The sequence below is a fragment of the Micropterus salmoides genome, unplaced genomic scaffold (genome assembly GCF_014851395.1).
Source record: "Micropterus salmoides isolate LMB-PRFRI ecotype aquatic unplaced genomic scaffold, ASM1485139v1 Ms_hic_scaffold_8, whole genome shotgun sequence".
NCBI classification, from domain to species: Eukaryota; Metazoa; Chordata; class Actinopteri; order Centrarchiformes; family Centrarchidae; genus Micropterus; species Micropterus salmoides.
In genome coordinates, this window is record NW_024044570.1 from 11,312,078 (window position 1) to 11,325,838 (window position 13,761).

Genomic DNA, 13,761 nt, shown 5'->3' on the forward strand with positions numbered 1-13,761 from the left:
ATGAATTGATTTAACTGAACAATAATTACAATATTAATAATTTAAGTCAGTTTTCAAGCAAATATGCCAAATATTGTCCAGCTTCTCATTTGTGAAGATTGGCTGCTTTTCTTTCTTTTAGGTGATGATAAGCTGAATATCTCTGGGTATTGTTGGACAATTGCCATGGGAGTTATTTTTCTGACATTTTATAGATCTACCCAATTATATCATAAATGTAGAAAATAATTGGCTGATTAATCAATAATGTAAAATTACATCATTAGTTGCAACTGTAAACCACTGTGTTTGTTATGAATCATAAAAAAGCAAATGTAGAAAGAAGGGGTAATGAAAAATGAAAAAGAAAAAACAAGTTGCAACTGGCATTATACTATAATTATCATATCTGATCCCTATTGATACTCTATTTGGGATAAATTTTAGGCCTAATTTATTTATTATTTACACAACAATATTTTATCTATGCACTCATGTACAACCTCCAGCAGGACTGTAGCTTCCACTGAGGACACTGAGGTTGTGTTCTCTTTTTATTTTGTATTAAATTTGTTTACAAATGTAAGTGGAGTTTACGTTCTACAATTCAAAACTTACACATGATTGGTGTTTTATAAGCGGATTCAAAAATTTGATTAATCACGTTTAAATTTGAAACCCTTTAAGCCAACAAAATAAGGAAAAATGTCTTTGAAACACTATTTACACAAGGGCTCTCAAACCCAAACTACCTGGGTACCTGGCTAGTTTGCTCTCATCCGCTTCAACACTCGAGTGTTGTTGTTTAAATTTTAAGTATAACCACTCTGAGGCTATACAGCATGTCGTTCCCTTTCCTCTCCTGTCATACTGCTCTGCATGTTTAGCAATCCTGTCTATGATTGTATCACTATTAACTTGAACTTCTCCTTGTAGACGAGACAGTCACATTAAAGAAATCCAAAAAATATTAAAGATTTATCAGCCATCAACCTCTCTTGAAACGGTCTGTCTTCCAGTTCAACCTTTTGTTTTGTCCAGTTAAGTCGTTAATCAAGAAAGCGTCACTTTAGAGCAATGTGCACTGTGTAAAATCAACTTGGGCAGTTTGGCACATTTTACAAATGCTTAAATGAAAAATAAAGAGACAATTTCTGTGCTCTGATTTTTCCACCTTGCTAGAAAATTTAATCCTTACTGTAAAATCAATGGGTGGGGAAATATCAACAGCAAATCTACCCACCCTCTTTGGTCCCCCCAAAAAGAATAAAGAAAATAGAGAAGGGGGTGGGTTTAGATCTTCATGTTGGGAAATAACATTTACATTAAATTAATATATAAAGAGACCATTTTGGTTTCTGGTCAAAATGTTCTGAGAGGAGCAACATGTTTGACTTTTCTTATATTGTTATCTTGTGTCATAATTTCATTTGAGCGACAGTCATTTAAAGTCTGAAAAATGGATTTGAACATTCATTGTAGCCAGATTTATAAATAAAATGGCCTGTTCAGTTGACAACCCCATCATGCGTCGGAGGCTTGAGGTTGAAAACCGACACCTTGTTTTTCTAACAGTTGTTGGACTGGCAGTCTGAGATAATAAGACTGGGCATCAGAGATGGAGGATGACCCAGTGAGGAGCGGTTTGTTTTAAAACTGAGTTGCTTTTCAAAAACAACCCTTTCAACACTTTTTATTCAGAATCTGTCTCTTTGTATTCTCATCTGCCTCCAAAGCTTTATGACAATGGTTGTAACCTCCTCAATCAAAACTAGGTTTACGTGTAGTGTATGAAGAGCCGTCTATTGAAAAAAGGGGAAATAATAACACCTAATAGTCAGTCTGTCAGAAGTGCCCATCTGCTGTAAAGGAAACAAAAATAAATGTAACCAGATTTGAATATCTAACATTTGAGGCTGACGCAGAGAGGACGGATCAAAGGGAAGAGAAACACAGCAGAGGGGGGCAATCATAAACACATTGTCTCATTTTAATAAGTGAGGGAAACAGTTTCTAAACCAGCGCATACCATCAGGTTTCATGTGTTTGGGAGTACGGGGGAGTAAAGTACATCAAAACATATCTAATGAGGGCTGGGGCATGAAATATTGATGGCAAGCTGCATTTATATCTTGGATATAAGATACATGGAATCTAAAACTGCAGAATAAGGAGTGATTCAAACAGAGGCCAGTTCTGCTACTGTTACTGCTCCTCTTAATTTAATAAAGAAATACTGAGCACAAATGTAGTTTTCTGCTTGTTTTTAAGGCTCATCATCTGATTATAAGCACTCGAATAAGTTACATTGACTTTTAGTATTTCTATCAAATGTCATGCTTAAGTTTTATGCATGTTTATTTTTATTAATTATAATTTATTTTATTTTCTTGTCTCAGCATGTCCATATCCCATGTTGGATTTTATCTGTTTTTTTCTTCATCTTGTTTTGTCAATATTTGGACAAGTATGTAATCTTATTCAGAACGTATGTATGTTGTTGAGGACAGGTTAAAATCAAATTACATCAGTCACATTTACAGCAACATTTTACTCAACTTAAGTTGCCAGTGGTTCATACATTCAAAATCAACCTAGTTATAAAGTAGCAGTTAAGTGTTAAGTGGGGATTCAAGCATCACTAAATTTAAGTGAGGTTGCACCACACAAACTAATTCTTACCTAGAGATAAGTTAATACATATTTACCCCCAATAATTGCCAACTGACAAAGCTAACATTAGCTTGCTAATATATGACCTATTTAGAGTGAAGAGATAACAGTGATAATAATAAAAACAAATCTGACATGACACTTGATTAAAATGCTGTTAAAAAAATTAAGTAAACTGGGAGATTTTAAATCACATCTCACAAAAATAACACTTTAAATTACAAAACTAATGTTAGAATCTGAAATTTCCCACTCACTGCATGAATACTACCATCTGTGACACACATTTCTTCATAAATATACTGTATAAATAAAATAGTCATCTTCCAGTCTTTTGTAATTGTATAAGTTCAGTAAATCATTTTCCCTCCTAAATCTGTTATTTACTTACAGCTTGACATGCTCCAGTAAATTGCTTTTGATATAGTTAATTGCTTTTGATTGGAGAGTAATACGGATATTTCCTGGCAACTGATTTAGGCATTACTAAATTCTTTACAATCTACATAACATATTATATTAATATTACAGAAATTGCAATATGGTCAAGTGCAATATCCAAATTGCAGGAGCTGCAGTTTTTTGATAAAGGTCAAATGTGTCACAACATACCATTATAAATTAAGCATTATGCCTATATTGTACATCCTGTTCTTCAGATGTTTGGTACAGACACCAACAAAAAAAGACAATACAATACAATCATAATTTTTTTTTTCTTTCAGTGAAAATGAAATGCAATCCCACTAAAATTGTGACTCATATTGAAATTGCAATAACTATTAAAATAACTGCAGTTTGATTTTTTGTATATCCTCAGCCCTATTTTGAACCCGCTACAATATAAGTTACTAAGAAATTAGAAAGGAACTTACACAAATTTAGTGATGGATTTACAAAAAAGATGATATAACCTTAGTCACTTTATTTCTTTCCTTTCTCATGTCCACTTGGTATCCAGACATAATACAGCTCATTCAAGTTCAGGTTTTTGTTTTAACTGTTTTATTTACAACTTTAGAGTCTTCTGTGACATACAGGCGTCATAAATATTTTCCTATATGTATATATGTATTCTGTTACAGTTTTTATAAGTAACAAAAAACAAAACAAGCATGTTTCCCTTTTGGTGGCCCTAAAGGCAAGCAACCAATGGTTTGAATGACAGTTGTACAAATGAAGTCACCCTGTTTCAATAGCCAGAGTATTCCAGCTCGTCTTATTCAAGTATATCATGTTAAAATAAAAAATAATAAATAAAATCATCATCAACACAATACTCAACGAGTCTACTAAATTAAGGACCAAGACAGATATTGCACCATTTGATGGCACGTACCGGGTAATATCTTGGCAAAATTATTAATGATGCATACATCAAATACTTAAAAATTAAAATTTAGCAACACCAATATTCACATAACAAAATCCAAACCACAATTCTGTATACGTATTTTATACATATACTATGTCTATATAGACATAGTGCTAAACAAAAAAGTTACAGATCGGATACAGAAAAGAATTAATCAGAAAGAACAAATACTTTTGAGGTGCTCTCTAATTATAATTTTATATATATATATATGACTCATGCCCTTTGCTCCTGAGTGGTTAAGTGCAATGTGCATTATATTTGCTTTTGTGAAAAGAAGGGAGAGTGAATACGTACAAAGTTGGAGTGTTGGTGTAATATGACTAGGCAGTGGCTTTGGCCTTATTGTTGGTGCAGTCGGTATTTAAATGATTGTAATGGCTGAAATACAACGTTTGACTGCCAGCAGCTGTGATGAGTGTTCAAATCATATTATTTTTCTTTAGTACTTCCAAGTACTGCTGTGTCGCCCTGCTGACGGGGTCTAGCTTCTCCCTCGAGGCAGAGCCCACTGGTGACATACGGGCTGAAGCAACGTCCAGCTCTGCTGTGGCTGAGGACCATAGAGAGACAACAGTCTACAAGTCAGATAATGCCACTAATCTAATAAGGCCGCTAAGATATGAGATAAGATTTGTGCCATGTTTCCAGCCTCAGTGCACTCACCGTTGTTTAATTCCTTTGATATGTTTCTATCCAACTCAGTCTGCATCTGGAAAAAAAAAGTTTATTGTGAATTATATCAGCTAACAAACATAAATAAATGTACACATGTAGAAAAATAAGATAAAGGGATGATATTTCACAATACTACGGTAAATGACAAATGACAAGTACTTGAATAGTGGAAAAAACACTGCAAAAAATTAGGAGTGTTATGTGAAACACAGCAAGACAAGCCAAGCATGGAAGCTCTGCTTCAGTGTAGAGTTTCTGCAGGCTATCTGATGTTGCCTTTTAAACCTGAGTCAGTATAGTCAACTGATGTCAGATTTCTCCCTCAATGAGACAAATCGTCATTTTAACAAACAACAAAATCTTACAGTAAATAAAAATTTTCTTAAACTAACAACGCAAATACAAATGTCTGCTGTCTAGGAAAATGGTACTATTTCTCTGCTAATTGTAATTATTGCAGAATTTAATGTATTGAACTATACACACGCAGATGTGCCTGGACACACACATACATTATATACTGTATGCATGTGTAGCATTCACACACACACACACACACACTTTTCTGGATGGGTAGAGGTACTTAAAGTATCTTACTATATATAATCACATAGTTCTGCTTAACTTCTTTACTTTAGCTTAAGTCTTAAGGGAGATCTGTCTATTTTTCAGTAAAAATTTTTTTCCAAACTATATTTCTCTTCACATTGTCTTTGTCATAGGTGCAAGGTAAGGTGTACGGCCATAAAACTGCTGCTGTGCTGTCTTGTGTCAGACAACACATTTTATTCCGATTGATAATTAGATGTAGGTAGGCTTTTTTCTGTTAAGTTCTTTAATGCATGCTTGAAATGGATGTACGACAAACTTCATATAAACTTTTTACATGAGGACATTTATTTAATAAAACGGGTGGTGTTTAACTTCAATCTTAAAATCAGCTTTGAATACACCACATCCTCTGTACTGGCCAACTTCAGAGCATGGAGAAAGTCAACTCAAAGCAGAGAATCAACAAGGGTTTGAGATTTCAGGTGTCACTTGGGTAACCACACAATGCAAAACCCAGAGTTCCCGCACATTTCACCAGTTCAGTTCTCACTGTTATTCTTGGATTTTTCATTCACATTTTTTGTAACCTCAACTTATTGACTCTTTAATTTATTATAATATTTGTCATATCCGTTTTGACAATCTGTTATTTCAGTTACAATACCAACTGTGTGAACCACTTAAGTAGGTAATTCCTGAAAGATGAACCAGGAAAAAGCTGTGATAGAAATGTAAAGTAGAGTTGTAACTTTCACTTTTATTTCCAATTAAAGTCATCTGATTTAATAACAGGGTTACAATGTCTTCGGAACGCAGTATTAGGGAAGCTCAGCAAATACATAAATATTCTGTAAGTTTGCTAGGATTCCCAAAACTTTTACATCTGTAGTTTTTTCACCATGCGAACCCTGAACATCTTGGTTTGCATCACAGAGCCATAAATGTAGGCCTGCCAGCAGGGTGAAGAGAACAGCAGCCAATCAGGTACTGAGCTTAACACATCTACAAACCTGGTTATGGGTCTGGTTGAAGAGAAGAGAGATGAGAGACAGACTTTTGAGCTAGCAGCTAAAAGAGTAAGAAATAGAAGACAGGTTAGAAGTAAAGTCCCACTACCATAAAGACTAGAGATAGAGTGAAGAAGAAACAATGTGGAGGCGGGAAAAAACTGGGAGAAGAAATTATTGGTATTCTTGTAGAGGGAAGATAGATGTCTGAGAATTTAGAGAACCATTATATGTGTAACTGTCACGCATAATACAGTTATGACAACATAACAACGCACTAACTTATGTATAAAAAGCAACATCTTTGAACAAACCACCACCATTTAAACATTAACAACACAGACAACCATGACGCTATGGAAATGAAAATGGCCCAAAGTATATAAACTTGTCTACATAAAGAATATTCCTCTGTAATCTCCATGAGTGAATGAGTGTGTTAATTAATTACTGAACAGACCTTCGCTAGGTAGTCCTCCACCCTGTTGTTCTGTCCCTCAGTCACAGGGCTGAGGAGGGAGAGGCCCAGGCCTAGGCTCCTGTTGAGGGGCCCTAGTGTGGCCCCATAGTTTGCTGGTGAACCTAAAGAGCTCACGTCCAGTGTGGGCCCTCCAAAGCTACCGTTTACGATGCTGCTGTTGATCAGAGACCTGCTGCGCTCGTTGAGCAACTTGGAATTGGCTTCTGCGAGCCGACTGTTGGCCCTGACGGAGAAAACACAGCAAAGGTTAGTCCTTGATAACGATACACGTTTGTCACCATCGGCACTGTCTATGTCTGATTACATCACAGATATCAGGTATTAAAAGATTGATCAGAGCATCCCCTCTACCTCACTGAAAGCCTGGGACTAAACTGTTAAAATGCTGGTCTCACCTCTCTAGTTTGGCAGCCAGGGACTTGCGGAGGCGCAGCTCCTCTGTGTAGAGTTGGCGGTATCGCTCTAGCTCTGTGCGTGTGCAGTCTCTTTGGTTGAGGCTGTCCCGCTGGGTGGTGCGGGCCCGGCACAGTTCCCCCTCCATCTCCTGGATCTTCTGCTCCAGCTGGGAGCGCAGGTTGGCCTCGTTGGCAGCTTTCATTTGATCCAATGCTTCTTGGGAAGCTGCCTGGGACTGGGCGACAGACAGACACAACCATATGAAATCAGACTTAGTGATGTTTTTAATCTATATGTACCAAGCTTCCAAAGTCAAACTAAACTACACACCAATTAATTTATTCAGTACATTTTTAGAATCTCATTTCTTATTCTGATTAATACGTGTGAATCACATATTTGCTCAGTAACGCATGTTCAGGTTTGTTCATATTAACCAATAAAATTCACCCAACAGAATGTTTACCTGCAGGAAGACATTGACCTGCTCCAGCTTCTGTTGTATCTCCTGACGGGCCCTCTCCTCTGCGTCACGGCGGTACTGCTCCACCTGGCTCTGCTCCATCTGAGAAGCCTCCATTCGGCGTCTCAGGTCCAGCACCTCCTCCTCCAACTGTCTTTTACTCCTCTCCAGCTGGTCATTACTGCGGCTCAAGCTCTTTAGGGAGGCCAACTGATCCTTAAGCTCCCCATTCACCTTCTCTAGTTGGCTACGACGGGATGCTTCCTTCTCCAGCTGCACTTGCAGATCGTCCACCTAGTGATGTAAGAAAGGCAGAGGAAATGTTTGAGGCCAAGGTCTAACAGCTGAGGTGACCCTCAAGGAGTCTCTAAAGACAAAGTTTCAAACTCTGCTATTAGTAGTAGTATATTATTTGGTGGTTTATACCAAATCACAGTATGTATCAGACAGATAAACCTTTTCTTTCATTCGTCCAAAGGCACCATCGGCCTGGCTGTGTCTGCCTAGATCCATCCGCAGACTGCTCATAGGAGAGGCAAATTCAGCTCCACCCACGTCCTGCTCTCGCAATTTCTTCTTTGCAGTCTTTAATAAAGTACGCAACCTTAAAACACATGCACAAAAACATGAAGTGAACAAATGAATAAAGACAATTTTCACAGCTCACAAACCTGCCCTCTGCTAATAACTATTATTCCAAACTATATTTCTCTTATTACTGATATGCAGCACAAAGATGCAACCAGTTTTGATTACATTTAACTAATTTGTACTTGTAAATGTGACATGTTCAGATTCAAAACCTATCAATACAACACATATGTTACACATGTCACAGATTCAAAATGAATGTTAATCCTCAACAGAATAAGAATAAGATACATTAAAGAATAAGAAACACAAAATCAGCCACAATTAAGCGGATTACAAAAACACAAGACACACAAGCACTGCAGAGACTTATTAAACATTAAAAGCAGTTGAGCTAAAAAAAAAAAACCTGAAAAAAGTACAACCTTACACACATTGGTTCACCACAGCCACATAAGCCAGGTAAGACTGCGCTCTACTGGATCCTACTTGTGTCTAAATAGTAGGAGGAAGTACTGCCACAGGTGAGGAGAGCGCAAGGAGGACGTTAGGAGTCACCTGTACATTTCTTTTTGAAGCTCTGTGTTTCTCTTCATCTCTTGATCCAGCCGGGTATCTATAGCTTTCTTCTGCTCCGCTATTTTCTTGGCTTTCCTCTTTTCTATTTCCATCTGGAACACAGGCAAAAGGCTGATAACTCTTGAGACCAAGGCCATGGTATATATTATCATCAGGAGAGACAGCTACTTAATTCATCATAACATTAGCCTGCACATGAATGCATCACTATGATCACCTGGGTGCTCAGTTCTCCTTTCTCCTTTTCAAGCTCTGCCAGGCGCAGTCCTAACTTAGAGCGGCTCTTCAGCTCCTCCTCCCACAAGGCCTGGGAGTCCTGGGCTGTGTGAGACAGCATGCTTTGCTTCTGGACCTAAGAAAGAGAAAGACAGAGGCAAGATTTACTGTATGTAAAGAAGTGAATATTTATAAAAAGAAGTAAGCTTGTTACAATGATCACATTTGTTCATCTTACCTATGAGACATTCTGTCTCAAATTTGCTGTAAAAAGGTGGCATATTTCTCATTTGTTTTTTATCTATATTCTTTTGTTAGAACTGCAGTTCAGTTCTAGAGAAAATATTTGACTGAATGTAAGTATGTAACAGAAGGTCTGAAAAGACTAAAAGGTGAAACTGGTTCTTTTTTTTTTTCCAGAAAGAGAAACAATTTGCTTCAATAGTTTTGTTTTTGCCTTATTCATGATGTACATGCCACTGCTTCTAGAAACATTCAAAATAAAAACAGTTTGTTCAAAGCTTCCCTAGGGGCTACATTTCTGTTTTATGTATGAACTGAAAAAAGTATGGGTTTACAAGGTCTGTTTCTATAAGTAATAATTAAAAGGTATCATAAAAGAAAATATATCACTGTCTAAACACTCCTCAGCTGGCTACTTTTCTCATTTGGTTGGCTACTCAGAAATGTCGGACGTCCCTGATCAGACTGATCTCAGGTGAATTACATACACAAAGACTAGAAAAGAAAATGAGAGGAAGAAATGAAAATCTAAACTGAAGAGTTAGACACAAAATTAGCCACCAACCTCTCTATTGAGTTGGTCTTCCAAAGTCATCTTACTGCTTTGAAGGTTTGTAACCAAGTCCTCCAAATGACCTTTGACCTACAGCAATAAGACAAGCATTGTAACAGTGAATAACACAGGTCCTTTAAATTTTTTTCTTTATCAATTTAAAAAGTTGAGAAGACACTTTATACCAAAGGAAGTAGCATGCATCATGCAGCTTTGAGGCAAAAAGTAGTGAAAGTGACCCCGCAAACCAAGATCAGGCTTAAAAGAGAAAACACATTTTGACGTCACCAAGAAAACCCCAAACAGACATAAAGTTATTATTTTTCCCATATGTTTGGATTCCTGGTCTAGCAGCTTGTGCAGACAGCCAGCAAAGCCCAAGTGCATTTCATTTTGTAAATATGTATGATTTTAAGATTTTTGTTAATTTATATTATTTTTGAGAAAACAGAGGTTAACCCACACAGACAAACTAAGCCTACATCAACAATACCAACCCCTCCTCCAGGTGAGCAGTCAGATTGCTGGAAAAAGATTCAATATCTTAATATGTAATAATGACTTCATAATGTGGGTCAGCTATGTGATTTTGAAGAGACTTCTCTAAGTATCACAATGCTGAGTTAAAGTCACAAAAAAAGTAGATAGGTAGATCCTGTGTAAAGTGTAAGCAAGTAATAGGATTAGGTTTGCAGCACTCACCATGGCAGCTTCCTGAGCCCCTTTCTGAAGTGCATCAATTTTGTTGGACTGTTGCTTTGCAGCAGCTTCTAGCCTGGCGTTCTCTATCTCCAGCCTAATGTGACATTACATTGACACTCTGCATCAGAGACACTCATATTCTATATTTCAAAACATATCTACAGTCATGTCTGAAAATGCTTTTAACATATGTTAGTGTTAATTATTTCTGTGTTATGGAACTGGCTTATCTTTTTAACTTTATATTACAATTAATTTCACAGTATTCATTCGTAGATGTGATATCTACTAAAATAAAATAAATTGATCAATCTTTCAGTCCCATGTGTGTGTGGACAGCATGTGTTTGTGTATTTGTATACCTTTGCACAGCTTCCTCCAACTGTTTGATGGTGGTATCAGAAGCTGCTGAGGCAGACAGCGCCACCTGGAGTTTCTGAGCAGCAGTGTTGAGTTCCTTTTCCTTTTCATCCAGACTGCTCTTCAGACTGTTAATACGTCTCTCAGACTGCACATACTGGTCTTCGCTTTCCTCCAGCTACATGACAGAGACAAAGCATCCACCTCATCAGCAAAGTTAACATTTGGTTCAGGGATTATAGGGGGTGAAAGTTATTACTGCTAATGACCAACTGCTCTATCACCTAAAATACTATACTAAAATGTTTAAAAATGCTAAATAAACAAACTAACAGTGATAATGAACCATCTAATTTCAGTACAGCTTAAATTGTTTGCTTCATAATCATTAAAACAGCTTGTCTCAGAGACATGGCGAGAATATGAGGTCACAAGGTGGCACTGTTCCCTGCCGTTACCTTTCCTTTGAGCCTGTCCAAGTCTTTAAAGAGCCGAGCCTTCTCCTCCTCCAGGTCATTACGATAGCGTGTGTTGACCTCCAGAGAAGCTTCACTCATTGACAGCTTTTTGAGAGAGTCCGCTAGCTCCTGCTGCAGCTGTCTTACACTAGTCTGTGCTCAAACAGAATCCAAAGAAAGCATGGTTTGGTTAGATATAAAGGGAGATCCTTAACTGGCATGTGGACAAAAGGCTAAAAGTGGGTCTGGAGGAAGAGGTTAGGGTAATCCTCTTACCCTGCAGAGTCCTAATCTTACCTCTCTTTCGGTCTTCTCTTCTTCTAATTTGTAGATCTGATCTCGGAGATCTGCAGCCTTACTGGCAAGCTCCTTATTTCTCTCTTCCACTAGTTGTACTCTTTCTTCACAGTCAGAGCGCAGCTTGGACAGAATGTCACTGAAGCGCTCTTGGGCATCTGTCACAGCACGCTCCTTTGCGACACCTTTGTTTTGGGCCTCCTCTAGCTGTTGACGCAGCAACATGCTCTCACTCTGCGCTTGGGCTAGCCGTTCCTGTGTGGCCTCTTGGCGTGCTCCTGAACGGCTGACCAGCTCCCTCTCAGCCTGCAGAGTAGTTTCTAGCTCCTTGACACGTACAGCTGCCTGGTCCTTCTCACGCTGTAGGACCTCCAGCAGTAGGCCTTTCTCCGTCAGCTGCAGTGTGACCCTGTGAACTTCATTCTCCATGCTGTTTGCACGAGCCTCTGCCTTGGCCAGCTTCTGGGACAAGCTGCTGATTGCCTCACGTTGAGTGGCTGATTCACCTGTAGGAATAAATACATCAGGGGTTAAGCAAAAAGATTGCACAAAAAGATGCACAAAACAATAAGCAGCTTACAGTTTAATACAAGCAACACAGCCAGTGTGGACCATGGTGGGAGGTGGAACTGGCCCTGACAGAGCAACTCGTCCAACAGCTACTCAGTGTCAGGGTAAAGAGTGATACTGGTTCAAATAGTTTTGTTTTAAACAAAAGGAAATATTATGCCAAATTAGGTCAGTGGTAACTGGGCATGTGCTATAGTCAAGCCCCTTTCACTTGATTTTCCCTGAAATGGATATAATATAAAGTGCATTTTAAGTCCATAAGGTGCACATTAGATATCGAACTGCTCTTCCAAGATGGTGTGCCTGTTTGATAAATAACTTCCAAGTCTCAAGCACAAAACACTTGCCTAGTAGGGCATAGGTGAGTGAGTGAGTATTATACAAAATTTGAGTTATTACAATTTTGAGCTTGGAGTTGACCATCTATTACTACCGCTACTAACCTGTGAATCTATCTTTAAGACGCTGGTGTTCCTCTTTCTCCCGAAGCAGAGCTCTCTCTGTGTCTGTGTGAGCTGCCAGGCAAAGCTCTGCCTCCTTTACAGCTCCAGCCAGGCGGGCACGAACAGACTCAACCTCTGACTCCAGTGTTTCACGAGTCTGCCTCTCATTTTCCAGGCGGGTTGTTGTTATGGCTAGCTCAGACTTCAGGGTGGTCACCTGGTTATTGCAGTTGAAGACAGTTTGGGTCAAGGCTTCACTACTGAGTTTGAGATCTCGCCGAGCATCCTCTAGCTGTTCCTTGAGGGCATCGTTCTCCTCCAAAAGATGACTCTCTTTGAGACTGCTATTGGCCTGCGAACGCTCGAGGTCTGTTCTCAGGATGGTCAGCTGCTCCTGTAAGGTAGCAGTCTGCTGGAGCAACTCCCTCTCCCTGTCACTGGCCTCAGTGAGCTGAGACAAGGCCTATGAACAACAGGGGAAAAAGTTAAGATTGCTTAGAGTCTGCATGTTTTCTTTTAAGATTTCAAAATGTATTATTAATTCAAAAAACATTTCCTCCATTACTGACACTATAGTACCCCACTCTTCTATTACAAATTCTAAATGTTCAAAACCTTAAACCTATCACACCCTTTTCTGTTAATTTCTAGCCACGTATAAAGAACAAAACATTAATGGGTGCTAACTGTTAAAATAGCATCTAAGAAACCATAAACTAATATGTTCTACAGTTATTGACACCACTGTGTAACGATTACCTCATTGCTTTTGTTTAGGTTTCTTTTGTTCTCATCCTCTATCTCTTGCTGCTTACGGAGATGACTGTTGAGCAGATTCTCCTGCAGCGTCCGAGCATTGCGCTCCTGAGCCAAAAGCCTCTGGGTCTCACTGTGGTCCTCTTCAAGCTGGGTGGGGGACATATAACCCATGCTTGTAACAATTACATGTACACCAAGCAACAACTGGATAAGCTGGCTACTGATAAAATGCTGTATAATGACAGTATTACTTACTGTACAACATACATAATGTTATGTGAAATGATCTAAACAACAGAACTAAAATAATTTAATATTGATAGTTAAATTATATCAATCAATATTAATACTACACAATAATAATACTAACATTAGCCAACATTAAC

General features: G+C 38.3%; 1 protein-coding gene across 9 annotated transcripts in view; it reads right to left on the minus strand.

The window, feature by feature from the left end:
- Positions 1-3,562: 3,562 nt before the first annotated feature.
- The window catches only part of si:ch211-272n13.3 (ankyrin repeat domain-containing protein 26), a 28,052-nt gene continuing 17,853 nt past the window's right edge, over positions 3,563-13,761 (minus strand). For 6 of the 9 annotated variants that reach the window (XM_038705800.1, XM_038705802.1, XM_038705803.1 and 3 more), the window contains 16 exons: positions 13,376-13,522; positions 12,617-13,079; positions 11,604-12,109; positions 11,307-11,459; positions 10,851-11,026; positions 10,489-10,582; positions 10,269-10,310; positions 9,799-9,876; positions 8,992-9,126; positions 8,754-8,866; positions 8,061-8,208; positions 7,608-7,898; positions 7,141-7,376; positions 6,725-6,968; positions 4,694-4,739; positions 3,563-4,580 (listed from right to left, as the gene is read on the minus strand). In XM_038705800.1, coding sequence (XP_038561728.1) covers positions 4,450-4,580; positions 4,694-4,739; positions 6,725-6,968; positions 7,141-7,376; positions 7,608-7,898; positions 8,061-8,208; positions 8,754-8,866; positions 8,992-9,126; positions 9,799-9,876; positions 10,269-10,310; positions 10,489-10,582; positions 10,851-11,026; positions 11,307-11,459; positions 11,604-12,109; positions 12,617-13,079; positions 13,376-13,522 — 3,003 coding nt within the window. In that variant the 3' untranslated portion in view covers positions 3,563-4,449. Of the gene's footprint in view, positions 4,581-4,693; positions 4,740-6,267; positions 6,326-6,724; positions 6,969-7,140; positions 7,377-7,607; positions 7,899-8,060; positions 8,209-8,753; positions 8,867-8,991; positions 9,127-9,798; positions 9,877-10,268; positions 10,311-10,488; positions 10,583-10,850; positions 11,027-11,306; positions 11,460-11,603; positions 12,110-12,616; positions 13,080-13,375; positions 13,523-13,761 lie in introns of all 9 variants that reach the window. The other 3 variants (XR_005442820.1, XM_038705799.1, XM_038705801.1) reach the window with 3 other exon arrangements.